At 58.8% G+C, this 27,399-nt stretch overlaps 1 protein-coding gene across 1 annotated transcript in view; it reads right to left on the bottom strand.

Annotated features, from left to right (window-relative positions):
- Positions 1-495: 495 nt before the first annotated feature.
- RGS5 (regulator of G protein signaling 5) overlaps positions 496-27,399 on the bottom strand; it is a 30,573-nt gene continuing 3,669 nt past the window's right edge. Inside the window, exons 2-5 of the mRNA XM_008153093.3 lie at positions 14,851-14,961; positions 7,506-7,567; positions 2,683-2,849; positions 496-938 (exon numbers count right to left, since the gene is read on the bottom strand). Of these exons, the coding sequence (XP_008151315.2) occupies positions 777-938; positions 2,683-2,849; positions 7,506-7,567; positions 14,851-14,961 (502 nt within the window). The 3' untranslated portion in view covers positions 496-776. The remainder of the gene's footprint in view (positions 939-2,682; positions 2,850-7,505; positions 7,568-14,850; positions 14,962-27,399) is intronic.

The following is a 27,399-nucleotide window of genomic DNA, read 5'->3' as shown; positions in this document are numbered from 1 at the left end:
TGGAATGGAATGTTTGGGCCCACATGCCGGAGACAGAGCTACAGCAATGACAAAGCCCGTTGCCGATCTCAGGTCATCGATCTCAGACAGAATTTGGTGACTTTACGGGGGCGTCTGGGCGGCACGAGGAAGAATCGGTATCGCTTGTGCGCACATAGATGATGTACAAACACAACCTGTTCCTGATTGTCTCTCTGGCGTATAATCTCCAGCTACACGAAGATTCTCTAAGGGCAAGATCAACATTTTAAGTAACTCTCTTAAGCAATTGGATAGTGGCTGCCTCGTAAAACTCTTACCACCTTTTACTAACCAAGGTCAGAAATAATTTGGCAGGTGACGCCCCTGGACCAGAATTCAAACAACAAACAAGACCCGTGACTCTCCCTGCAGCCAGCCTCCCACACCGGTGTCTGCCAGGCCAAGGCGGGGCGGCCCCTGACCTTTCAGCGCAGGCGCCGCGCTCAGCGCTGCCCACGCTTGTCTGCAGTCCTGGCCGCGGGCAGAGCTCCCCGGGGCTGACCGGGTTTGGCAGCAGCACGCTCTCGGGCATCTGATCTGAGCGGAGCTTAGTGCAGAGCGGGGCAGGACGAGGAAACTGGGAAAGAAGCCTTTCAGACAATGATGGCCAGAGCAGTGTGAGCCGCGTGAGTCAGCGCCTGGGGTCCCCGGTGGGTGTCGGGGAGCAGAGCCTGGAGGGAGGAGAGTCGTCTGCTGGGAACGCGGGGGGTCGTGGAGGAGCAACTCACGGGACGACTCTCACGGCCGCTACACGGCTACTTCATGAACTCCTGATAGAACTCGGAGCGCACGAAGCGGGGCAGCGAATCCTTCTCCATCAGGGCGTGGACCCGCTTCTGGGCCACGTCAAAGCTGCTCAGCGACGGCTCCACCAGGTTCTTCACGGTGATGTCCTTGGTGAAGTGGTCGATGTTCACCTGCGGGCAGCAGACAGGCCGTCAGGGCGGGCGGAGAAGGGGATGTCCCCTAAAGAGTGAGGACGATGGCTTCTACTTTCCAGGTCGTGGGAAAGGCCACTCGGGTTAGGAGGCGGCCAGTTAGACACGCACTGGGCGTCAGCCCCCCGCTGTGCGCCTGCCGCTGAAGCCTCGGGCCAGCACTCCGCCTTTCCTCTATGGGGCGGGGAAGGATGTGCGTGTCTGTGTGAAGGTGAAGTGGCTTCTTTAAGGTCACAGAGCTAAGGGGCGTGTTTGAATTCAGGTGTGCCCCCGTCTCGCCTGGAGGCAGGCCACTTAACGAGCCCTCGGTCCCTAGACAGGGCCGCCCTCTGCTTGTGCTGGTAACTCTGCAGGGTCCTATCCATGCTGAAACGCCATGCCCAGGGCCTCCGTTTCCCTGACAACACCCATGTTTGAATAAGAGACGTGAGAACGTTTTCCTGGGGCTCCAGGCACGAGCCCTGGCCTGGATTCCATGAAGAGGAACGGAGTGGTGGGAAGGCAGGTTAGAACTGGGGAGTCCCGGGAAGTAGGGAACTCATGTCCATGATGACACCATGAAGGGAGACTCATGCTGGCAGGGAAAGTGTGGCCAGCGCCCTGGCCTTCTCGTCACAGGGCGGGAGGCTGAGAGGCGGGGGGGCAGGGGAGGGCGGTCTGCAGAGGAGCCCAAGCTAATTTCCACCGCAGCATGGAACCCCGTAATCTCCAGGACTCTCCCTTCTCCCCCTCGACCCACAGCCCCTACACACCGTGCTCCTCCCTGCAGCTCCCGGTGGGGCTCACTGTGGGTATGAGGTCTATGCTTGGTCCATACATTCAAACAGGCCCCTCTGAAAAGGATTAGCGATGACTAATTCATAACCTGAGTCTGGAGAACGTATGGAGGGAAGGGTTATCGGGGGAGAGCCCCTCACTTCACCTAGAGAGATGGCTGCCCACCTTCGGGGCTCCTCGGACCACATGGGGCTGGCTGCCCATCCTGGGAGAGATTCAATCCCTGACTGGATGAAGGGGTGCAATGTGATAGTAGAGAGAGCTGACCCAGCTCCAAGCACAGCTTTGCTGTGGCGTCCTGAGCCCACAGACCCCAAAGCTTCTCTGCAATCAGCACACACCTGGTTGCTGGTGGCTGATTGATGGAAGCTGGTCTTCCAACTGTCTCTTCTGGCCACAGTCTGACTTCCTGGAGCAGGCACCCCACTGCCACACCGGGCCCCCCCCAGCATAAATGCATAAACTGCTGATGGGTGTGGACACAGGGGTGGAGGAGGGAGAGGGGAAAGGAGTTCACATGGGAAGAGAGCAGGGAAGGGGAGGAGAGAAATGGCAGAGGCAGGGACACTCGCTAGGTGTTAATAGTTGGGATACTGATGTGTTTTCACACCCACTGTTTAATGCCATCCTTACGGCCCTGCCCGTTGTCTTCCTCACCCCTTTTCACGAAGGAGGACGCTAGGTTCAGGGTGACCCGGGGGACCCGCTGATTCATTCAAGCTCACACTCGGGTGTCACTGCTGCTGAGTGAGACCACGCTGCTCGGCGCAGTCCAGGCAGGACGAGTTCCTGGAGGCGTGGCCGCACTGCTCCGCCCCTGCACCCAGTAGGTGCTCAAGAAAGGTGGCCGCTCCCAGTCAGAGTGGCCGTGGGCTGCAGACCGTGTCCTAGGCGTGGCCCTTCCGGGGGAGCCTCACGGACCCCGCTCACCCCCCTCAGGACCCACCTCTTTCGGGGCCTCGGCCTGGATGAATTCTTCATAGATCCTCTTCGCCTTCTCAGCCATCTTGGCCGCGGACGTGGTCTTCTTGAAGTCCTCGCAGGCCATCCAGAACTCCAGGTTCTCCTCGCTGAACTCGGACTTCAGGAAGCTTTTGAAGCTGGCGAGTCCATCTACAAGGAAGAAGGTCATGGAGGAAACAGATAAGTTTATCTGTCGTCTGCCTGTCATCTGTCTCACCCATCGTCATCTACCTGTCCGTCACCGTGTCCCGCGGTGTCGCCAGGCTACCCGTCTCTGTCACCTACGGAGGAGCCTTACCAATGTGAACGCATGTACTTCCCATTAGGACCCCGGAGGCAGATGTAATTAATACCCCATTTCCCAGGCGAGGCCAGAGCGGCGCAGTAAGTGCCCTCAGTAACCGGCTGGCAGGTGGCGGAGCTGGGGTGCGGGCCAGGTGCCCGAGTTCCGGAGGCTGACACCCGGCACCCGTACGCTGTGACCTGGTGCACTGGCACTCGCTCACTAGGGTTCCGTGGGAAACCACTGGGAACTGGGGTGGCAGTGGCAGGGCCAGCACGGTGACTACGATCCCTTTCTCTCTCTCCACAGGTGACGTCTGTGCAGGCCAGGCTGTGATGAGCCACTGGGCGAGTAACAGATGGTCTGCCAGAGGGAGCGCTGGGGTGGGGGGAAGGAGGAAAAGATGAAGAAACACAAAAAACATGCAACATGAAGGGGACACCAGGAGGAAGAGGGACAGCGACGGAGGGGCTCCCTGCCTCCGAAGGGGGCGCCTGCGGTTCCCTCCCTGGTGAGGGTGCATGTGGGAGGCAACCGATCCTGTGTCTGAAGGTGGGTGGGAGGGGCGGGGACGTACCACCGAGCAGTGCCCGGGCCAGCAGTCACACATCGGGCTTTAAAACAAGGTGTTAAAGGTACATCCACACGCAAACACGGGCTCTGGGCATGCCTGGGCCCGATGCTTTCATTTGCTGGATTGTTGCTTGTGTCCTACCCGCCAGCTGTAACCGCCACGCAGCGGGGCAGCAGCCATGGTGAGGGGGAGGGGCCAGCATCTTCATGATCTCCCTCCTGTGAAGCTCACTGAATCTCTCTACAAACACAGATCTAAAACAGACATCCTAACAAATCTGCTCAGAGCCCACGCCCGCTTGTTACCTAAGGAAGGCTCCCGAAGCGGGGAGAGGTGCTCGTCTGCACCGACAGTCACCCCGGGCACAGCGGGAGTGACTGTCCCAGGACCTCGGGCCCGGTTTCCCCCTCACTTGTCCCCATCAGCAAGCCTTCTGCAAGCTCTCAGCTCCAGCTGGGAACTTTTTCCTACTGAATTCATTCCCTTTGACCTAATTCCATCTATTTCCCATTCCCTCGAGTGGGTCTCCTCCTTTTTATAGACTCTAACTGCCCCTGCATTAGTCACGGCCCCGCACGGGGATTTATACCCCAGGCTGCAACTCCGTGATGGTTAAACCAGGACAGGTGGGTCCTTTGGTCAATGTATCGTCTGGGTATGTTCTTGGTCTCCGTGTCCTGCGAAGTCCCTGCAACCGCGTCCACCTCTAACGAGGCAGGGTGGCTCCGTGATAGCGAGCTGGGCCAGGGTACCCGTGACCTGGATTTCAACAGGACACTGGCATGCCACCCCTCCCTGTGCTGACCCTTAAAATCAGCTCCTACTGAACACCTGGGCGCGGCAGCTGATAAGCAATTTCCTCTGGAAGCCTCGCTGGAAAGACCACTTTAAATCCATCTCACATTGTGCACCAGGGAATCCTACAGGCTCCCCGCTCCCTGCCCGTATGGCCCAGGGACAGGCTGTCAGGTCTGTGCGGAGAGGGGCTAGGCCCGCTTCTCTCCTCACCGTTCAAGTCTTCACTGTCTCCTGTTAATCCTCACCTGAGGATATTTTTCTCAGTGGTTTTAGAGAGAGTAGAAGGGAGACAGAGAGAGAGGGAGAGAGATGCGAGAGACACATGATTGTTGCCTCCCACATGCACCCTGACCAGGGATGGAACCTGCAACTCAGGTACGTGCCCTTGACTGAGAATCGAACGCTCAACCCTTCATTGTGGGGCCGACTCTCTAACCACTGAGCTTACCATCCAGGGCTCCCGTTTCCTAAACAAAGGGGTCAGGTAGGCCCTGTCGGAATGGGAACCTTCGCAGGCACTTTCCAGCTGTCAGGAAGTGCAGGCGGGACAGCCTGCTGAGTTCTCACCCAACCGGCTCTGAGGCCGGAGGACACGGCCTCGGTGAGTCTGCTCCAGGTCTCCATCGGCACTCTGAGTTATTCTGCCTCTTTGTAAAAGGGAGAGAGAATTCCAGGCTCCCACACACTGTTCGTCCTGAGGACCGCGTCAGGACTCCCAGACGATGCTCGAAGGAATGAGCTGGAAATACCGTGCAGGCCTGGGCGCTGACGTCGCAGCGCGCACTGAACCCCACAATATTGTCTCAAGGATTTCGATAGACGCACTTTAAGCCCAGACTCATGAAATGGCTTTGTGCTCTGTGGGTCTGGGGTGTTTAAAGCTGTTCTTTGCTCATCTGGCTTCTGAGGATTCTCTGGGGGGCCCCTTACAAGGACCCTCTGACGCCCCCTCCCCTCAGCCCCCTCGCACCTTCCCCTCTTTAACCTCTGGCTCATTCCTCTCAGATGCTCTCTGTTAGTCCTGGGAAGTCCTGGTGGGTCTGACTTTAACAGACTCCAGAGCAAACGTTTCTATTCTGCAAGCAACACACGTGTCCTCTTTGCCCCTCCCAGCCCCCTGCCCACTCCACACCCAGTAGAGTCCCCTTCCCACATTCCTGACAATTCGCAGGCTGTCCTCTGCGGAGCCTGCACAGCCTCCGGCCACCTCACACCTGGTCAGGCACCGCTGCCTAGGAAGCCCAAGACCCCGCTGGTCCCCTGTGAACCCTGGGCTGGGGCGTCCGTGACCGTCCCAGAGCCACCCTAATGAGTGGGCAGCTTTTGACATCCGTGTAAGTGCAGCCCTGCCACAGAACACACACATGCATATCCATTTTCCCCTCCGAGGAGTAGAAAACATTACTGCAGAATTTCCGGCCTCAAGCTCACACCGGTTTGCAAACTGAAAGACTTCAGTCCCTCAACGGACGCTGAGGTGTTAACACAAACTGCTTCACTCACCGCCCCCATCTTTCTCATCCAGTAGCTTCTGTCCCCCAAAGCCGAAAACATGAACTTGCCGCCCTCAGCATTTGCACGGCTGAAAGGGACTGTGCATATGATCTACACCCTTCTCCTCGGTGGTTTTGAAAACATGGGAATCGTTCTGCTAATTCTCAGGTTTCTGGACATGAGCAGTGAACACCCAGCCCAGGGCACTGAGCTCACATGCACCCCTCAGCACCTGCCAGCTGGCCCCTGACCCCAGCCCCTGCCGAAGACAAGGAGGAAGTCAACTGGTCAACATAAGTGTTTTTCTCTTAGTTGACCTCTGACCTCGTGGAATTTGGGTTCCAGAAGCAACAGAATTCATTTGTCACCCGTTAGGTCACTAGCATTTACTGGACACTTCATAGGTCAGGGCAGGGCACTCTGTTCAGCACAGAATGTAAAAGGAATCAACAAGGATTGAGGACGTTCCGGATGGGAAGAGCTGGTGTTTTGCCTTGAGATACTGAGCCGGAAAGCAGAAACTTTCCCACCCAAACCAGACAAAATGTCCGTGTGCAGTGGAATACACATTGTTTGATATGTGCTCTGTGCCCGTTAGTCATGAAGATCCTGTGAGAAATGGTTTTTTAATCCTTATTTTTGCAAAGCATCAAACTAAATTCATGTTCCATTCTTGCGGTGAAGATGGAGAAATATGGGTTCGATATCTTAGGCAGAATAATTATTAGAGTGAGCTATTCAACAAATATTTATTTTCCACATACTGTGCACTTCCTGTTGTAAAATAATGGGGGTCAAAAGGCCAAGTCCTGGCTGCTAATGAGTCTGTAATCTATAGGAGGAGGGGAAGGACTCTAAACGGAATAAAGTAGCAAATGTTGAGCAGAGTCGCCAGCGTTAAGGGGCACAGAAAAGTACAGACAAGTGTCTCTGGGAGCCCAGAGGGAGGCGGGAAGGGCAGGCCCTTGATGAGCTTTGACAGGAGAGGAGGTTTCCATGGGGAAGAGGTGAGGCACAGCAGTGCCCGCAGAGGGCTCGCCGTGGAAAGCCGGCAGGCGGAGCGGCAGTGTGATGGCAGACCAGCCGCAGAGCACCATGGCACGTCCTAAACATTGGAAATGGCACTCGATACCGTCAGCCTTGGGAATGCTCAGGATATGGGTCAGGGCAGTGTGCCACGTGGACTGGCATGACCTGGGCAGGAGTTCTCGTTGACAACTTAGTCCTGCCTCGAATGAAGCTCTGAAAGGCATGCTGCCTGGGGAAGCCGGGCTGGGCCATCACACCCAGGCCAGAGGGTCACAGAACATTGGCAGCCCAGCAGCCCAGTGGCCCTTACACGGCTCTCTCAGTCCTTATCAGCCCACTGCGAGGCTCAGCCGGCAAGGGCGGGCTTCCACTCCTGACGAACGTACTAAGGGGCACACGGCGAGGACACGTGCACACAGGACAGTGGACGTGCCATGAGCCGTATGCTGGCTCTCAGGACGCTCACCCTCCCGTTCTCACCACACCCCCGGGGCATCTTCCCTTGTTGAGGGCACTTTGGAAATTTTAAGAAATGACCACGTTATGGGAAAGGACCCGGCCATGGGCGGTGTCCCCTCCTCCGTCCCTCCGCCGCTCTTGTCAAACCCAAGACAAGGGTGGGACTTACAGCTGCTCTGCAGGAGCTTGTCCAGGGAGCCGCGCCACTGCAGGGCCTCCTCGGGCGACGGCCTGCGTCAGGGAGGAGACAGAACGAGGCGACAGCGTTAGTGGGTTACACCAGACACCAGCAGCCACGGACCATCCTCAGCCCGAGGGCCAGAGCTGTCTTCCTGCCCACGGTGGTTTGATGAGGGGCTGCCTTCAGCATCTATGTGTACACGATCACCTCTTTTTGGACAAGTTGGTTAGGTCTGTCCCTTCTTAGACGTGGCGTCTATTCGTCATGGAGCTGTGTGGTGGTTCTCGTACATTCACAAAAGTGTTTTTCCTAAACGTAACAACGACAGCCTGGGTCCACGCAGGGATGAGCCCACGTTCTCGTCTCAGTGCCCGCCGCCACCTGGCTTGGTCCGCGAAGGGCACGGCCGCCGCACGCCCGGCCGCCGCCACCTCCTCGGGGCCTCTGCAAGATGGAACGTCCCTGTGGCGAGTCCACATTGTAAAACTCGGGGTGCGTCTTCCCTGCCCAGTTAGGACAGGCTGGTGACTTGGGCAGGGCCCCTCTCTCTGTGGAGAGCGTGGTTCCCACGAGAGCAGGAGCGGCACAGCCCTCCCGGCGGACTCCCCGGAGACCAGCCAGTGCCTGACTTCCCCGCAGGTGGACCCGGTCAGGCTGGGCTGGATGGGACCTCCTGGCTGTGACCTCCTGGCTGGGGTCTCCTGGCTGCGACCTCCTGGCTGTGACCTCCTGGCTGGGGCCTCTGGCTGGGGCCTCCTGGCTGTGACCTGGCTGGTACCTCCTGGCTGTGAGCTCCTGGCTGGGGCCTCCTGGCTGTGACCTGGCTGTAACCTCCTGGCTGCGACCTGGCTGGGACCTCCTGGCTGCAACATTCTGGCTGGGGTCTCCTGGCTGTGACCTCCTGGCTGGGACCTGGCTGGGACCTCCTGGCTGTGACCTCCTGGCTGGGGTCTCCTGGTTGGGGTCTCCTGGCTGGGACCTCCTGGCTGGGACCTCCTGGCTGCGACATTCTGGCTGGGGTCTCCTGGCTGTGACCTCCTGGCTGGGTCTCCTGGCTGGGACCTGGCTGTGACCTCCTGGCTGTGACCTCCTGGCTGGGGTCTCCTGGTTGGGGCCTCCTGGACTCACCTGCTCTAAGGCTCAGCTTACAGTGTGACTTCCTCATCATCACGTCACACAAGGCAGACTAACCGGCCTTCATTGGAACAGTAAAGCCAGTCACAGGCGTTTTTCCTCAGTCGGAGTTTCCCTGGCTCTCAGGTACCTGTTGCTCAGACAGCCGGGAACCCTCCCGCTTCTGGTTTGTACACAGAGCCTCGGTCAGGGCGGTGATGGTCAGACTGGCGCGGGGCTGCCGAGAGGGGTGCTGCTCTCCTGCACTGTCTGGGCTCACACCTGGCCCCCATTTTGCTGGGAGTGAGGTGGCCGTGGAATTTGGAGCGAACGTGCGAGAATAACTTGTTCACATCTCGCTGTCTCCGGCAGAACATGTACAAATTTGGAGTCACAAGTCTGTGACTTTTCATAGAGTTTTAAGTTTTTGCTATTGAGAGTAGCAATCCTGGTGAAATGCCATTAGGGCAGTGATGGGCAACCTTTTGAGCTTGGGGTGTCAAACTTCGCCAAAAAACTGAGCATAACTCGGGTAGTGTGTCACTTTGAGGAAAAAACATTATTTTGCAAATGTTTCATCCTCAGGAGCAGCAAATGTTTCATCCTCGGCAGGCGGGCGCCTCAGCGGGCGAGTCATCAGAAATGGCTACGCGTGTCAGTGCTGACACGCGTGTCATAGGTTCGCCATCACTGCGTTAGGGGTTTCCTCTTTTTTCCTGGCAAGAAGCGTAGGTATCATAGATCAGAAATGCAGTGCTCCTTCCTGGGAATTTAATTCTGCATGTGAACCCCCTTCCTGCCCCGGGTGCCGGAGCGCAGGAGGGGACGGGGCAGCAAGCGGGATTACCAGTGTGTCCCTTTATTTTTCTGCCTTGTTTTTTTTTCTACCCAGAAAAGGACCTGGTTCCTAGTGGCCCTGAACCCTCCTGGCTCTCTGTGCTCCCCCGCCCCCCCCCCCCACACCCCCCAAGAACCTGTTCTGTTCTGCTTAATTTCACGCCGACATTTCTGACCGAGGCTTCCACACCTTCCCTCCCTCCACGTGGGTGAGGTTTTGCATATTCTAGACGCCCCGAGCCCCCGTGGACATGAAACCACTGGATGAAAGGAACAGGCCTGCTTCACACCGGAACCTCCCTGATCATATGAATATTCTCGTGAAGCGACATCACCTCCCCTGTCCTTGTCCGTGTGATTAAATGCTTGTAAAGGACATGTGCACAGCCCACTCGGGGGCTGGGTTAGTGTGAACTGATCTGAGGACACAGCCAAGCAGGACACACGCCCGCAGCACGAAGCACAGGCTGGGAGGGAACGCAGGTTCGTCCTGCCCGGTTCTCAGAATCTGTGGCCTCGTTAAGTCTGACTTCTTCGGAAGCGAGATGGATGCAGCTCCAATGACCACTAAGGGTGCTGGTTTGCAAGGCTGTGGCCGACCGCAGAGCTGCCTGCGGGTGTGGGGCCGGGAGCCGGTCCCAGTGAAAGAAACAGGAGTGAGAAGCAAGTGGCCGGGCGAAGGCCACGCTGTGCTCACGGGTCTGACAGGCAGGTGCCGCTGCCCATCCTGAGACCCCCCCCCCCCACCCCCGGGTGTCTGCAGCACTATCCTGCCCCCGGCCACTAGGACATAAATGAACAGGGTTCTGATTGCCCACAGGAAGTCTGGGCGAAGAAAGCCACAGACAACCCTGAACTCCGATAGGAAGAATGTTAGCCCAGGAGATCCTACAGCTCTGCACGGACGAGGTGGGCCCCGGCGAGTCCTTCCTCCTCTCTGAGCACCAGGGTTCCTCTCTGTGTTTTCAAGTTCACAGTCCCTACCTGCCTAAACCCTTCTGGCGATATGCCCATAGGCTCCTGCCCTCCACAAGGAAAGGACCTCAGGTCACTCTCTGGCACTGGGCAGCGCTCGCTCTGCTCTCACGTGTCCCCACAGAGCGGGCTGCGCAGGACTAGTCTCCAGCCCGTGATCAGTGACCGAGCCACCCCAGGGCCGGCGGTGACCGGCACCGAGAACGGGGCACAGGTCAAAGCACCTGCCACTGTGGATGTCAACCTGGCCGGCACAGTGTGCGGACGGACACACTCCAGACCTGTCCACAGGCTGGGCGGCCTCTGTGCGTGGGCTCCGTCTAGATCAGTGGTTCTCGACCTTCCTAACGCCGCGACCCTTCCATACAGCTCCTCATGGTGTGGTGACCCCAACTTCCTAACGCCGCGGCCCTTCCATACAGCTCCTCATGGTGTGGTGACCCCAACTTCCTAACGCCGCGGCCCTTCCATACAGCTCCCCATGGTGTGGTGACCCCGACCTTCCTAACGCCGCGGCCCTTCCATACAGCTCCTCATGGTGTGGTGACCCCAACTTCCTAACGCCGCGGCCCTTCCATACAGCTCCTCATGGTGTGGTGGCCCCAACCTTCCTAACGCCATGGCCCTTCCATACAGCTCCTCATGGTGTGGTGACCCCAACCTTCCTAACGCCGCGGCCCTTCCATACAGCTCCCCATGGTGTGGTGACCCCAACTTCCTAACGCCGCGGCCCTTCCATACAGCTCCTCATGGTGTGGTGACCCCAACCTTCCCAATGCCGCGACCCTTTAATACAGCTCCTCATGTTGTGGTGACCCCCAGCCATAAAATTGTTTTCGTTGCTACTTCATAACTGTAATCTTGCTACTGTTATGAATCATAATGTAAATATCTGTGTTTTCCGATGGTCTTAGGAGACCCTGCTAGCGGTTCTCAACCTGTGAGTCGCGAAAATTACAGTTGTGAAGTAGCAACGAAAATAGTTTTATGGCTGGGGGTCACCACACCATGAGGAGCTGTATGAAAGGGCCGCGGCGTTAGGAAGTTGGGGTCACCACACCATGAGGAGCTGTATTAAAGGGCCGCGGCGTTAGGAAGGTGGAGAACCACTGGTCTGGAGTTACTAGCGGGAAAACAACAACCCGAGAAACGGAGTTAACAATGGTGACCGTGGCAGGGAGAAAAGGGGCCTGGAGAGTATAAGCTAAACGGTAAGATGGTCACACCCCCTGAGCAGGTCCCGTTGACACTGTGAGCCACGATGAGAGATGAGAGACAAGCGTGACTGCAAACTGCGTCGATGCGGTTTTTAATCTGAGGGCTGTGCATGGTGAGGACCCGCGGCCGACGCCCAGGGATGCTCCAGGAGACAGCGGGCGGGAGTGGGGCCTCGGAGGAAGAGAAGTGGGGTCCCGGGGAGCCAGTGAAGGAGTGGTGCTACGGTGGCCGACAGCGGGCAGAGTCAAATGCTGGGGGGCGGGGGGAGCAGCGGGTGCGGTCTTCGAGCCGCAGTCTCAGTGGGTGACTTTACACCTGACGAGAAGGAGCTAGAGGAGAGGCTAGAACAGTGACTTTCCAGGCCCAGAGGTGCCCAAGAGAAGAGAGAACGGGCCGGCGTGGAGGGCAGAGGGGCGGAGGGCATTGTTCAGATGGACGGGCACCTGTCCCAGTGGGAGGGTCCAGGGGGACAGAGCGATTGGCCATTCTGGACCCGGCAGGGAGCCAGCTTGGGGGTGGGGACAAAGGCAACCTTTTTCTATTTTTTTTCCATGATTCAATATTTTTTTTTCCTAATGAGAATAAAGATATATCCAAAAAATAGAAAATGCTTGTTTAAAAAAGGATTGCTTTTTTTAATAGATGAAGGGGTTAAAAATAGCTTCAGGTTTATTTTAGCCTCTAAGGTTTATTTCTTCTCTGGGAGAAGAACATGAGTGAAAACAATACAGAGAAATGTTAAAGTGGGGGCAGAGGTCGCGGGAGGACACAGAGCAGTCCTGTCCCATTAGCTGGGAATGCGCCCCCTACAAGATGGGGTGGGGGGGGGGTGGGGCTGGGAACTCAGTGGGAACGGTCTCCGGGGACATGACAAATTTTCCAAAGCAATTCCAACTTCTGCAAAAAGAAGGGTGGGGAGACAGGAAAACAAAGCCTCAGGTTTCCTTCCGAGGCTGCTTCTGCCTGAGCCCTGTGCACCGAGCGATTCAGTGTCTGCGGACGCTAAAGCAGAACATGGAGGCGGGGCTGTGGTCCTGGGCTTACTTTAAAGCTAGAGGCCCGGGGCATGAAAACTCATGCACTGGAGGGGGTCCCTCAGCCCGGCCTGCCCCCCTCACAGTCCGGGAGCCCTCAGGGGCGGGAGGCGACCCAGCAATCAGGGGAAGGTGATGCCCCATCACACCTCTGCTGCTGCCACTGCCGGCAGCTCAAGCCTCAGCCGGCCCTGGTTGCTTGGGCCCTGGGTGGCCTTGGGGGGCTGGGGGGCTGGGGGAATGGGCGCCACCATCTTGTGGCTATTGGCACAGGCATCTTTGAGGGTGTGGCAGTCAATCAGCAGATTCCCTCCTTATTGGCTGTGGGCACCACCATCTTTGTGATGGCATGAGGGTCAATTAGCATATTCCCTATTTATTAGATAGGATGAATTCCAGAGATCAGTGAGCACCATGTCACTCGCTTCAAAACACTCTCTGGCCCCAGCCGGTGTGGCTCAGTGGATAGAGCATTGGGCTGCAAACCAAAGGGTCTGGGTTCGATTCCGGTCAAGGGCAGGTGCCTCAGTTGCAGGCTCCTCCTCGGCCCAGGACCTGGTTGGGGCGCGTGCAGGAGGCAGCTAGTCGATGTGTCTCTCTTGCATCCATGTTTCTCTTTCCCTCTCTCTTCCCCTCTCTCTAAAAATCCATGGGAAAATATCCTCGGGTGAGGATTAACAACAACAACAAACAAACCAGACTCCCTGACCAGTTGCTGCTGTGGAACGTGGGGCCCACGCCGCACACGGGACCAGCGCCCCTTCCTATGAGCAGGAGACAGCCCCCCCGCCCCCCCACCCCACCGCCGCTGGGAGCCGAGGTAATGAGCGCAGGAGAAGGGAGGATGGAAAGGAAGGACCTGTCTGCCTCCCACCCGGCCAGCTGTGTTCAGTCCAAGGTCATTTGAACAGAAAAAAGCTGGGAGAACTGATAAAGATGAAAAGAAAGGGCGGTTACAGGGAGTCCTTTACTTGTAGACACGTCTGCGATGCCTCCCGTGTCCGGGTAGAGGAGTGATGGGCTTTGAGTCCCTCTGGCTTACCTCCTCCGGCTCACCTCGCCACGCCTCCCTCTGGGCGCTCAGAGGGAAGGCGCTGGGTGTCCTGGCAGGACAGGCTGCGGCCGCGCGAGGCCAGCGCGTGAATGCTGTCCCGCTGAGCTACTGAGGAGCCAGTGCCGGGGAGCCGGCGTCCCCGCCAAGATGCCTGTGTCTGCAGACAGTTGTGTCCCCCTAACCGAGGCGTGTGTGGGAGGTGGGGCAGGAGGCCGCCTGCAGAAGCCCAGGCGGGGACACTGGGTTCGGGCGGGGAGAGACTGCGCACTGTGCCTTACATGGAGAGCTGGCCCGGTGCGCACGCCTCCAGCAGGGAGCAGGCTCTGCCCCCCCGCTGGGCCTGGCACTGGCTGCCCCCCCGCTGGGCCTGGCACTGGCTGCCCCCCCGCTGGGCCTGGCACTGGCTGCCCCCCGCTGGGCCTGACTCTGGCTGTCCCCCCGCTGGGCCTGGCACTGGCTGCCCCCCCGCTGGGCCTGGCACTGGCTGCCCCCCCCGCTGGGCCTGACTCTGGCTGCCCTTCCGCTGGGCCTGGCACTGGCTGCCCCCCCCGCTGGGCCTGGCACTGGCTGCCCCCCCGCTGGGCCTGGCACTGGCTGCCCCCCCCCGCTGGGCCTGGCTCTGGCTGCCCTTCCGCTGGGCCTGGCACTGGCTGCCCCCCCCGCTGGGCCTGGCACTGGCTGCCCCCCCCGCTGGGCCTGGCACTGGCTGCCCCCCCCGCTGGGCCTGGCACTGTCTTGGAGAAGAAACTAAGAGGCTACAGTTGTCTGCCTGGTCGGAGCCTCTTCCTCAGGGGGAGCCCTGCCGTCTCGCTGGGAGGGCAGCAGCAGGTGGGCGCCAGGGTGCAGCACTAACTGGGTCAGAGAGGGTCACCTGCCCCTGGCGGCGGCTCCTGCTCTATGTCGGGCGTGGTCTGTCTCCCCAGCAAGGTCCGAGGTTTGTAACCATCCTGCCACACGCAGACGCACGCCCGCTCAGGCGGCCCAGAGAGGCGCATCCGCAGGCAGCACTGCGGCCCTGCGCCAGCGAGTGCCGGGCCTGCGGTGAGGCGGGGAGCACGCAGCCGCCCTGCGGGGCGCGGCGGGGACCCACACCACGACTCACTTCTGGGTCTTGGCTGGCTTCTCCGGCTTCTCGTTGTAGGGAATGACCAGGTCGGCAGTCGGGTCTGGCTTCTGCAGGAGCGTCCCCAACTTGATCTTAATCTCCTTGGCCCTGAGAGGAGAGACGGAGGCTGAGAACAGCCACGGACCAACAAGGACGCTGCCTTCTGTGTCGGAAACACAGTGAACAAAGCCCCCCCCTCCCCCCAACGGCTGCTGTGGCGGGAGGGACGCTGCAGACTCTGGGCCCAGGGCTCCGGCTAACGTTCACGCTTACACTGCCCTCCCTGCTCATGCACCCTCACCCTGACCTTGTCTGTGTATGTATCTTTCATGCCACACATGGCGGATCCTGGAGCGTTATTCCCATCTACAGGTGAAGAGACTGAGGAGACTTCAAATAGCTCACTCCGAGGCCAGCAGTGAGGGATGGAGGAGGCGCACTGTCGGCCTCGGGCGCACAGAAGCCCAGGGCTGAGGGCTCCTCCGGGCGCTGAGGGGTCCGCCCGGCCCTGCCACGAATTAGAAGCGTAACTTTTGAAAAGATAATCAGGTTTCTCGGCCTGAGCTCAGTTCCTTCCTCTGTGAGATGAGTCAGTACAGGCGTGCTCTTCAGCCACGGCAGCTGCAGACACGTACACGACCCGCCGGCCGGGCGCCTGTCCGCCACGGGGGCCGTCCACCTGGCTGGCTTCCCAGCCCTCGCCGTGCCCCCCAAGGGCCGTCGCAGTGTCCTCCGCGCAGTGAGGCCCACGGGCGGCCCTCCGCGCACCCGGCCCTCCATGCCCACGCGGGGGTGAGTCTGTGGTCGGGGTCTGGGCTCGGCTCCAACCGTGTTCATGCCCAGTCTCCAAACGGGCCTGCTGAGTTGTCCGTTGTGTTATCACGAGTCTGAGCTCAAAACGGCGCCCAGCAAATCTTGGACATTGACCCGCGAGACAGGCGTGCGCACGGGCAGAGCCGAGCCGCCCGTCCCGCCGCCGGGCCTCCGCCGCCCGTGGTGGTTTGCGTATTGCAGGGCGGTGACTGATTTATGTGTCTGTTTTCCAAGCTAACGGGAGAAACTGAGTCTTAAATACCTTTTACTTCCTCTGCGTAGAGCCGTGCTTGGTAACATAATCAACAGACAAAAATATTTGCCCAAGTGAACTAAAAATATCTCACTCCTGTTGCTCACAACCACTCACATTTATCTCCCAGTCGAGGCCCATCATAAGCAAAGTCTTAAAGGGCCGACGGGCCCGAGCTGTGGCCAGAGAGGCTTAGTCATGTGAACACTCCCGCACCCGTTCCCACGGAGACGAGTGAGGCCGGTGAGGAGCACAATGCACAAGGTCAGGGGTTACGGATGATCAGGAGAGACAGATAGGAAATCCAGTGTAATTTACAGAACCTCCGTGACACTGCATCGGGACCCGTCGCCTCCACACCATCTTTGCCTTTCGGTTCTTCCTGCTCTGTGCTGCCCCGGGACCTTCTCGTGGCCGAAGCCGAGGGGCCCACCGCAGCCGCCACGCCTCAGGCTGTAGACAGACCCCGGGCCGCTTTGATTTCAGGCTCCGTGTGCGGCTTAAACGAGCCGGTCGCACTTTTCTCTGCCTAGCAGCTGGGACTGAACAAACAGCCCATCCTCTCAGGAGTCCCCAGCGCATGGGAGGCCCCGAGCCCGGAGCCCACCCCACTCAGAGCTGCTTCAGTCGCCCCAGCTGCAGCCGGGCTCCAACCAGACTCAGCCACGTGCGCACGTCAACACCGAGTTCAAGCAACCGGAAAAGCCCCATCACTAAGGATGACACCACCACTCCCATGTCGCACCTCGGAGAGGAGCGTCGCCACGTTTTACATTTATCTAAGACAGGCAACGTCTGTGCCACGCCGCGGGCCAGCGTGCAGGGCAGCCCGGCCACGGCGCCCGCCTCTGGGAGAACTCCCTCCGCCCCCTCCCCGGCCCCACCCCGGCCCCACCCCGGCCCCACCCCGGCCCCAGCACGGTGCACCTGTCTCCCCGCCCCCTCCCCGCCCCCACCCCGGCCCCACCCCGGCCCCCCCACCCCGTCCCCAGCACGGTGCACCTGTCTTCACATCCAGCCTCAACCGGAGTTCACTCTCCAGCGTTTAAAGAATGATCCGCTACTGAACACGTCCCGTAGGCTTGGCCTCGGTGGGCTGGTCCTTCGGGTTTTCATTTTGCTTTTCCCCTCTGTTCTGTTTCTCCTCTCTCTCTCTCTCTCTCTCTCTCTCTCTCTCTCTCTCTCTCTCTCTCATGCTCCCTTTGAGCCGATGGCGTTTGTAAGGGGCAGAGGGATATGTGTGTTCCTGCTGCGAAGGGAAGGTGGTGAGGCTTTGAAGCAGGGCTTGCTCGGTCGCTGCAGTCAACGAGGACGGCACGGGGCTGCGTGCCTCCCAGGAACCCAGCGTCCACTGAGGCCTGCCGCTCCACCCGGTCAGGCTTCCCCGGGGCATGTCCGCAGGCAGCGGAGCACCAAGCGTCCCCAGGCTCCCCAGCGGAGCCAGGGCCTTCTCAGAGGAGGCAAAGCCGGAGCAGCAGGTGGCTGGGGGCAGGAGGGGTGGGCCCTGGGCAGGGGAGGGGCCATGCCTGAGGGTGGGAGGGATGCAGGAGTGATTCCGTGTTGTCCTCTGCTGCCGAAGGGGCGGGACGGGGACCCGTGAGTACCAGGCTACAGAAGGCTGGTTGGAACTGCCGACCGCCGCCTTCAACGTCTGCGTCCGCCAAGAGGCTCCACCTCCACCTGCTCCAGGCTTTCCGGGGTCGCTTTCAGGACGCCATGTCCCTCAGAACAGTGTCTGTGCGTGGTGGTGACATGACAAGATGGCCCCAACCTTTCCACGCGGAAATGAGCCGCGCCTAGAGCAATTTCTCCTGTCACTGCTCAAGTGGGTTTTGGGGTGACCCATACCCTCACTGACAGAAGCCAGAGCCCAGTTCCTCCAGCACAGACCCCAGAGCCCGGCCTGCCCTCAGGCCTGCCCGGGGTGGGGCACTGAGGAAGGCAGTCCTGGGGAAACTCTCTCAGGGTCACCTCCAGGCCCGGCCAGGTTCAGGGCTGGGCGCTAAGGGGGAGCCTGTGGCGGGACGTTCATTAGGAGTTTGCGAGAATCCAGAGCATTATTACTGCGTCACACACCACAGGAACACGTGAAGGCTGAGGGACTGACAGATGCTGACGCACGTGAAATATTTTGCTTTTTTTTTTTTTTTAAATGAGGATTAAGTGTCACTGTCTTTGCTTTGCTGCTCTAGAGCTTCTGGAATGGATTTCCTCCGCCCCCTCCCCCCAGCCTCCCCGACAACGCGGGGAAGGAGCGCACCAAGGAAGGTCGGCCCAACAGAAGCACACCGACCACTGTGCTCCCCTTGAATGCGAACTTGCGAGGGTCTGACCGAAGTTAACGTTCAAACTACTCCATCCGGGCAGAGAGCCTCCAAGGAGTTTGCAAGTTAGCTGGTCGGCAGGTCGGAAGCCGCCTGGCGCTTCCCAAGGGACATTGATGCTGGTGAGCGGCAGGCGGTTCCGTCCCCTCGTCTCAGCCCGTCCCCTCTGCTCACAGGGAAAGCTTGTTTTGAAGTAAAATCAACGGCAAACGCCTGGGTGGGATTTTAATAGAAGGCCGGAGCACGATGCTGCTTCCCCGATGGCTCACCGGCGGATTTCACACGGAACAGGCTGGTAACCGCAGCCTGTGCGGTGTTCAGTCCGCGCCTGCATGTGCCCGGCTGGGAAATCAAATTTCAGGAGGTTCTGGGCCGCCTCACTCCTTCCTGCTAATGGCAGACCGAGTGCGCGTGGAGGAGTCCGATGGCTAAAGGCAGAAACATGGCTGACGGTTAAGAATATTGTCTAGTCAAGCAACACTGCTCACCACCCAACTATTCACAAAGGCCTGTGCTCGGCGTGTCACAGGGACGAAGACACCCCTCGCCTTGGAGCCTGGGAGCTGGCCGTTCCCTGTCATTGATGCGAGCGGACGGGAGACCTGATGATACCGAACAAGGGCCGGAGCTCCAGGGGCTGGGACACACACTCTGGGATGACCCTGCAGCAGGACGCCCCCCCCACTGTCCCAGCCCCCCACTCCTCCGCCCTCCCGCCGGGCATGAGACATTGGGGGGTGCCGTCAAGGACGAGGTGTCTCTAATGGGACGGGCTGGGGCAGAGTTTCAAACAGACAAGTGGGCTCCAACTGGGCGTCTGCCTCGGTGCCTCCCCCAGCAGGACGGCTCTGCTGGGAAGAGGCCGGAGGCCAACACAGGCCCCGCCCCTGAGACCAGGTCCGCCAGGACTTAAGCAAGTGGCTCCGAGGCGCCAGGTGTCCCCTGACAACCACCTGCGCAGGTCTCGCTTGACCCCAGCCACGTGGGGACAGGCAGGAAGGAGGACAAGGAGGGGGCTGGGAAGCTCAGGACGTGTAACCCATTCCCAGAGGAGGTTCCCGACAGGGCCCGCAGGGACCACCCGATTCAATCCAGTCCAGCCGCGCCCGGGCTGCCGGCCCTCTGGCTGCGGGCGGTTGGACTGGATTGAATCGGATGAGGGACTGAATCAGTGAGGAGGGAGCTGGAGAGCGGACCTGCCCGGGGGCTGTCTGCCTCGGAGGAAACCCCACAGAGCTGTTCCCACAGGAGTACAAGGGCCATTCTAGGCTCCCACAAACGTAATAAATACCCAGGAAAGAGAAATGAGATGAAGAAAATGCAAACAAATGTGTATGGTATTATTGTTATTAATGTACTATGATATAACTCTCGGAATGATAGCGGTGATCCAAACAATTAAATCATAACCTGGTGGAGTTTTAGGTTTTGCTCATAGTGGTGGCTAATACCTAACGGCCACGTCGAGCTGTAAGATGGCTGGGAAGTACGTCGGCAATGGCGGGTGTAGCTTCTCCTTTTGCTCGCTTATTTACTCAACAAATAAAAAGATGTTTATGAAATACTTGTCAAGTGCCACACACTGTTACAGGTTTGAAATCCCCTGTGAAACAAAAAGACAGGGTCCTCTGGTGGAGTTTATATTTTAGTTGGGCAAGACAAACACCAAACAAAGAAGAAGGAAGTAAAGAAGGAAGGAGGGAAGAAAGGAAGGAAGGAAGGAAGGGAGGAGGGAGGAGGGGAGAGAGGAGGGAAGGGGGAGGGAGGAGGGAGGAGGGGAGAGAGGAGGGAAGGGGGAGGGAGGAGGGAGGAGGGAGGAGGGGAGAGAGAGGAGGGAAGGGGGAGGGAGGAGGGAGGAGGGAGGAGGGGAGAGAGGAGGGAAGGGGGAGGGAGGAGGGAGGAGGGAGGAGGGGAGAGAGGAGGGAAGGGGGAGGGAGGAGGGAGGAGGGAGGAGGGGAGAGAGAGGAGGGAAGGGGGAGGGAGGAGGGAGGAGGGAGGAGGGAAGAGAGGAGGGAAGGGGGAGGGAGGAGGGAGGAGGGAGGAGGGAGGAGGGGAGAGAGGAGGGAAGGGGGAGGGAGGAGGGAGGAGGGGAGAGAGAGGAGGGAAGGGGGAGGGAGGAGGGAGGAGGGAGAGAGGGGAGAGAGAGGAGGGAAGGGGGAGGGAGGATGGAGGAGGGAGGAGGGGAGAGAGGAGGGAAGGGGGAGGGAGGAGGGAGGAGGGAGGAGGGATGAGGGAGGAGGGAGGAGGGAAGGGGGAGGGAGGAGGGAGGAGGGGAGAGAGGAGGGAAGGGGGAGGGAGGAGGGAGGAGGGGGGAGGGAGGGAAGCACAGGAGTCTACACGCTCAGGTTTATGGGGGAGGGAGGAGGGAGGAGGGAGGAGGGGAGAGAGGGGAGAGAGGAGGGAAGGTGGAGGGAGGAGGGAGGAGGGGAGAGAGGAGGGAAGGGGGAGGGAGGAGGGAGGAGGGAGGAGGGGAGAGAGAGGAGGGAAGGGGGAAGGAGGAGGAGGAGGGCGGGGAGCACAGGAGTCCACACGCTCAGGTTTATATCCCAGTTCTTACTGACCAGTTGAGTGACTTCAGTGACTGACTTTAATTCTAAGCTTCCATTTTCTATGCAAAATGGTGACATATGGTTTTCCCTCATGTGTGGTGTGTGTGTGGTGTGTGTGTGGTGTGTGGTATATGTGTGTATGTGTGGTGTGTGTGTGGTGTGTGTGTGGTGTGTGGTATATGTGTGTGTGTGTGGTGTGTGATATGTGTGTGTGTGTGTGGTATATGTGTGTATGTGTGGTGTGTGTGTGGTGTGTGTGTGGTGTGTGGTATGTGTGTGTGTGTGTGGTGTGTGGTATATGTGTGTGTGTGTAGTGTGTGGTATATGTGTGTATGCGTGGTGTGTGGTATATGTGTGTGTGTGTGGTGTGTGGTATATGTGTGTGTGTGTGGTATATGTGTGTATGTGTGGTGTGTGGTATGTGTGTGTGTGTGGTGTGTGGTATATGTGTGTATGTGTGGTGTGTGTGTGGTGTGTGTGTGGTGTGTGGTATATGTGTGTGTGTGTGGTGTGTGGTATATGTGTGTGTGTGTGGTGTGTGGTATATGTGTGTATGTGTGGTGTGTGGTATATGTGTGTGTGTGTGGTGTGTGTGTGGTGTGTGGTATATGTGTGTGTGTGTGGTATATGTGTGTATGTGTGGTGTGTGGTATATGTGTGTGTGTGTGGTGTGTGGTATATGTGTGCCTGTGTGTGTGAGGAGGCTAAATGAGACCATGACTGGAGTGTAGAGTAACACTTGGCACAGTCGACAGTCTATAGATGTTCCCTGTGCATTATCTCATGTACATTGGTCCTACTATCCCCACCCCAGTGTCTTGCACATGGGTGGTGGTGAATACATGCTTGTTGAACACATGGATCAATATATAGAACAGAAGAGGACACGGATCTGTGTGACGGAGGACACGCAGGGCGCTGAGAGCCTGCAGGAGCGAGGAGCCCGCACAGCGAGCCCTGTGTCCTCAGCCCGCCTGTGCTGGCAGGGAAAGGAGGGGAAACCAAAATGAGGGTGATTGTTTCTCAAGCACGGCCACGCCCCACGCGGATTCCCATGGAAATTCGCTGTTTCCCATGGTGCTCTGGCCTGTCCGTTCCGCCCCCCACCCCCCCGTCAGTCGGGTGGGTGATGGTGATGAAGGGAGAGCCAGGAGAGCAGCAGATGGGGCAGAGGCCTTAGGCCCTTCGACCTCAACGCCCTGTCTTCGTCCAGACGTCATTGGCAGCGTTTCTGGGTTTTGGTAATTCAGTTTGGAAGCTGGACAATGGCTAGTGGGAAAATGGTCCTCATGCTGAGGAAGACAGAACCTTGTGGTTTATTTTGAATTCCCGAGGCGGAGGGGTCAGGAGGCGTTCCCACGGGAGCCCGGGAACCTGGCGGACGCCCATGCGCTCAGTCCCGGAGGGGTCCGCAGCCAGAGCCTGCGGCCCCTCGTGTACCCTGCGGCCCCTCGTGTACCCTGCGGCCCCTCGTGTACCCTGCGGCCCCTCGTGTACCCTGCGGCCCCTCGTGTACCCTGCTTTCTGCTGTACAAAAGCAGGGCAGGGGGAGGGCAGGTGTCAGAGCAGGAGGAGGAAAGGAGACCGCTTCAGCTCCCAACACGGCTGAGCTACCCCTGGAGTCACGCCATGACAGCGATAGCTGCTGCCTTTTCATCAATTCAGTGACTACACACTGTCGCGGAGCCCGGGGAGGGGTCAGCGTGACAGCATCGAGGAAGCCCTGTGGAAGGTAAGCAGATTCACAGGAAGACGCTCATCTCCTCCCGAGAGGATTGCCCTCCGGGCCACCAGGTTCTGCCCACAGCCCACTGGTCTTATCCCCAGGCTCGGTGGGCTCTCGTGCCCCTCTCTCGGGGCCTTGTCCCCAGTGTCTCATTGACTTTCTAATGTCGCTTGCAAAGGACTGATCTGTTTGAGTCCGTCCGGCTGCCGGGTCTCCCCATACGAAGGGAACAGGAAAACCGCACGCAAAGGGAAAGCACGCACTGCCGCTCACTCAGCACGCGGGATGCAAACCTGTATGTGCTCCTGTCAACCCGATGAGGCGGGTACACGTTACCTGTCTCACATGTGGAAAACTGAGTCACAGAGGAGTCGGGGGATTTGCCCCACCCAGCCAGGAACTGACCGTGGCGGAGTGCCACCCAGCCCCTCCCGGCCCCTGGCTCTCAGTTCATCCACAATCCCCTCGCGGGCGTTGGGACATGCTAACTGCAGCTCGTGCGCCACCCGGTACCGGTGAAGGGGCAAGTCCTTTCTCCTTAATGACTGTAGTTTGGTCATCAAAACATTTTGAAAGAGCCCTCGCTGGTGTGGCTCAGTAGATAGAGTGTTGGCCTGCAGACTAAAGGGTCCTGGGTTCGATTCTGGTCAAGGGCACAGGCCCAGGGTTGTGGGCTTCATCCCCCGTGTGGGGCATGCAGGAGGCAGCCGATCAATGATTCTCTCTCATCATTGATGTTTCTCTCTCTCCCTTACCCTTCCTCTCTGAAATCAATAAAAGTAAATAAAATAATAAAATAAAAAACAGGAACAAAACTTTTTGAAAGATAGAAGAGTAAATATTTTAAAAGACACACAAAATTCACTAATTGAAGTTCACCAGATAAAACAAAAGGAAGGTGGCACGTGGAGACTGAACTACCTCCTCGCTCACTGGGTCGGACCTGCTCTGCGACCTGCTCCTTGGTCTGGCTCGGAGCGCTCCCGGAGAGGAGGACACAGGCCCGCCGCCAGAGCCACCGCTTCCCGCGGTCAGACCTTTCCTGTGGGCCTTGCGGGAGGGACCAAACGGCGCAAGATGCCCATCTGTAGATGGTCCCGATTGCCAATTGTCTCCGCTGCTCTTGTCTTCTATGAAGAATGGAGCCAGTGTCTTGAGCCAGCAACCGCTGAATAAAATGTGTCCCTAAGTGGCTGACCAGAGCTGCAGCCCAGCTACCACCCTCCCATTTCAGCCTCGTCACAACGCCCTCCGTCTGGACCAGGAGGGCACAGAGCGCCGCTGCTCCCGGTGAGCCTGGAGGGCAGGTGCCAGGGGGCAATGAGGGAGTTCTGGGAGCCTTTTTGAGCCCGTGGCTAAGAACGTTGAGAAATCCCTGCTTACAAAGAGCTCTTCCCAGGAAGCGCAGCTAAAGAGAAAATGCAGAACGCGACCGAGGATTCGGGAGAGAGCCCCGCGTTCGCCTGGGGAGAGGGATCCCGCCACCCGCTCCCGCCCCGCGGAGGGAAACGGCTTCCTGAGAGCAGCCTCACCTTCCGTGCTCCATTCGTCTGCGTGGATCTTAATCCATCCTTTTTCCACGTCATAAAAACAGCAGGGTGTGTGCATGTGTGTGCACGTGTGTGAGCACGCGTGTGTAAGAGCATGCACATGCATGTGAGTGTTCAAGGACATCTGTGCTTGTGACTAGAGGGATGCAGAAGCAGTCAGACTGGAAAGCACCCGCCCAGACCTCAGAGACGGCTCTTCCGAGGAAGGCCTTGGAGTGACCTTGCCCTGAGCACATGGGCCAGCGGCCCCATGTCTGCTGACTCAGGTGTGTCTCATAAACTATGAAAATGAGTTGCCAAGAGAGAGCCAACTACATCATCCATGAACATCCGATTCTTCCCAAGCTTCCGGAGTCCCCCCAGACGCGTGTCTCCTCAGGAGACACATGTTCTGTACCAGCAGAGGTCAGGAGGCGCGGGCCACACGCAGGCCCGGGCAGAGCACGCCCTTTGGCAGGTGTGCATCTCGTGCTGCAGCTCTGGCTGCGAGATCTGCATCTTTCTAGAATGCAGAGTCGTGGGACCTGAGTGAGACTGTCCAGAGGGGCTGGGTGTTGCTCTGGGCGGCGTCTGGGGAGCTGTGGGGAAGGAGAGCGGACCCCTGCGGGAGGCGGGGTGACCTGCGGTTCGGGAAGCCGCACGCTTACAGGAACCTGCTGTCGGAGGCAGTCCTACTCCTTGGCTGAGTCCTTTCCACCCGCTGGGCTTCCTTTAGGAAGGGACACCATTTCAAGCCGAGCTATTTCTTCTGGACGCGGCGACTGACAGGCCTTGCAGAGAAACACCTGTCGGGACTTAGCGGGAGCGCTGTGGTCGGGGGGTGAGGCCGAGACGCGTGAGCATCGGCTGCGTGGACACCTGCCTCCTGCGATGGGGTGACCCTGGAAGGACCTGCGCCCCAAGCCTGGTCTCAGGCAGGCCCGTGTCCTCCTCCAGCAGAAGGAAGCTGTGGGGGTTACGGTGCCTGGTGTGGACTCCTGCCGTCAGAGCCGGCTCCACACACACCAGGGTCTGTCTGCCCAGCTGCTGGGTGAAGCTGCTCACTGCGCACCTGCTGCTGCTTCTTCTGGCCTCAAGGACGGGGACTCTCACCCTGGAGGCAAAGACTGGGTCTCCTGGGTGTGAGTGGCCCCCTTCCCGTGGGGTGAAAGCAGTCGGGGCACACCCCCAAGGTCAGGCTGTCCGTGTCCTCACCTCACCTTTGTCCTCCTGCCCACGGGGGACTTACACTCTTAAGAGGGAACTAGAGTAACTGTGAGCAAAGCGTAAGAATCTCAGACTATTAGAAGCCATGACGTCTGAGCCGATGGAGGGACCTGGGACGCCCTCCAGTCTTGGGGGGGGTGAGTGCCTGGGTGCCAGCTCTGCAGGCCCTCGGGCAGAGGGCTGGCTCCTCCCGCTGGGAGGCCGGTGCAGGAGTTCAGTACACAGATTCCTATGGGGAAGCCTGGGGGGGGGGGGGGGCTGGTGAGAGGCTCTGTGCAGTCAGTAAGGGGAGCGGAGAAGCGCGGTCTGGTCTCTGGCCCTTGGGTCCTGAGCGTGTTTGCATTTGCGTGACTGCAGCCAAGCTAACTGCGGGAAGAACACTGGTCAGGGCTGGTTCATCGGCCTGATGATAACAAATCCATAACAGCAAAAGCACGGGGACCCCGCGTGGATCCTGGTCAAAACACCCCGAAAGCCAAGACCACCGAGGGCTTTTGGATGCTGACGGGATGGTTATGACATTAAAGAATTGTTCATGTTTAAGTATGAGCATGGCTCTTAACGTCTCCTCGTGTTTCATAAAGAGCTGGTATGGTTTTTAAAAACAGATGCCTGCCAAGGGAATTATGGATGAAATGGTAAACATACTGTACCTCTTACAATTTCACCTGTTATTTTAAACAATGAGGTTATGAGGAAGAAGCATAAAAAAAGTCTTATCATCATTTCATTTATTTCTTACGGCAGCTCTCCCAGCAAGACGCGTCCCCTCACTTGCAGCCGGAAACGAAGCTGAGAGGTGGGGTGACCTCTCAGGCCCTCCCCGCGAGGAAGGAGCAGGGCAGCGTCCCAACCCCATGTCCCTCCTCTGCCCACTGCTGCTCCCGGGCGGCACTGAGGCAGCGGGTGGACTGGACCCACATCCCTCCTCGCTCCGGGCCTCTTCAACCTCCCTAACGCTGCCCTAACATGCCTTCCCGGACCTGCCGGACGAGGCTCTGGGATCAAGGTTCTGAGTGCGTGTCTGAAGGTTTAGCCCCGCCCGGACACAGGCCTAGAGGAAAGGTGAGGACACAGGGGCCGCGTGATAGGGGCTGCGTGTCTGGGGCCATGTGTCAGGAGCCGCGTGATAGGGGCTACATGACAGGGGCCACGTGATAGGGGCCACATGATAGGGCTGTGTGCCAGGGGCTGCGTGACAGGGGCCATGTGTCCCGGGCTGCGTGTCAGGGGCCATGTGTCCGGGGCTGGTGAGAAACAGCAGTTCAGTTTGCTGACGTCCGCCAACAGCTGCAGGCCTGCCATCCTGGATTATTCAGTGCCTACTGCATGCCAGGCACAGGCTGGCTTCTGGGTAATTTCATTTTTTAGGCAATAAAACTCTTTCCCCTGAGCACCGCTCTGACTCTTGGCCTGTGCCTGCGGTCTGGGCCGACAGGCGCCCAGGAGGGACCGGCGATGGGGAAGACGGAGACCCCGACCTGCCGGGGAGGGAGTGTGGATTGTGCAAAGATGCTGAGCAGCGCCCCGCGCTGGGCAGCCCCCCCCCCCCCAACCCCGCTGCACACGGCTGCCTTGCCGGATTCGCCCCCTCTTTCGGGCTGGACCTGGCCGACTGCCTGGCCTTTTCAGGGCCATCCTGAGTCTTAGGTGGCATCACTCCCTGTAACTCGGGCAGAGTTCTCCCTGAACGAAAGCTCCCTGAGCCCCATGAGCCCTCCCGCCCCCCCACTGCTTTCTCAGCACTGGGTGCCCTTACTCCTTCACAGGGATCCCAACACAGAGGGCGAATTTCTCCTTTTTCTCCCAAATTGGGCCGACATTTCCTCGCAGGGTCTTTTGCCCTCAAGCTAAGACAAGTGTGAAGGTTTGAAAGGCAAGCCAGGAAACCATCAACGTTGTTTCATCAATAAGGATCGAAACAAAGGGTTTCTCAGTGACTGCGCGCCCCCCTCTTTCCCCCGCCATTTCACCCAGCAGTCCATCACGTCTGCACATGGCGAAGCGTCACCGAAATATTTGCAACTGTCCTCCCGGCAAGGCTCCCCCGCTGCTGCCCGCTTCAAACTCGCTGCGCCCACAAAGTGTGACGCGAACCCAGCTAGACTCGGCCACTCCGGGCCTG

This window comes from Eptesicus fuscus, chromosome 22 (assembly GCF_027574615.1).
Source record: "Eptesicus fuscus isolate TK198812 chromosome 22, DD_ASM_mEF_20220401, whole genome shotgun sequence".
NCBI classification, from domain to species: domain Eukaryota; kingdom Metazoa; phylum Chordata; class Mammalia; order Chiroptera; family Vespertilionidae; genus Eptesicus; species Eptesicus fuscus.
Note: the sequence above shows the minus strand (reverse complement) of the source record. Positions and strands in the feature narration are given on the sequence as shown.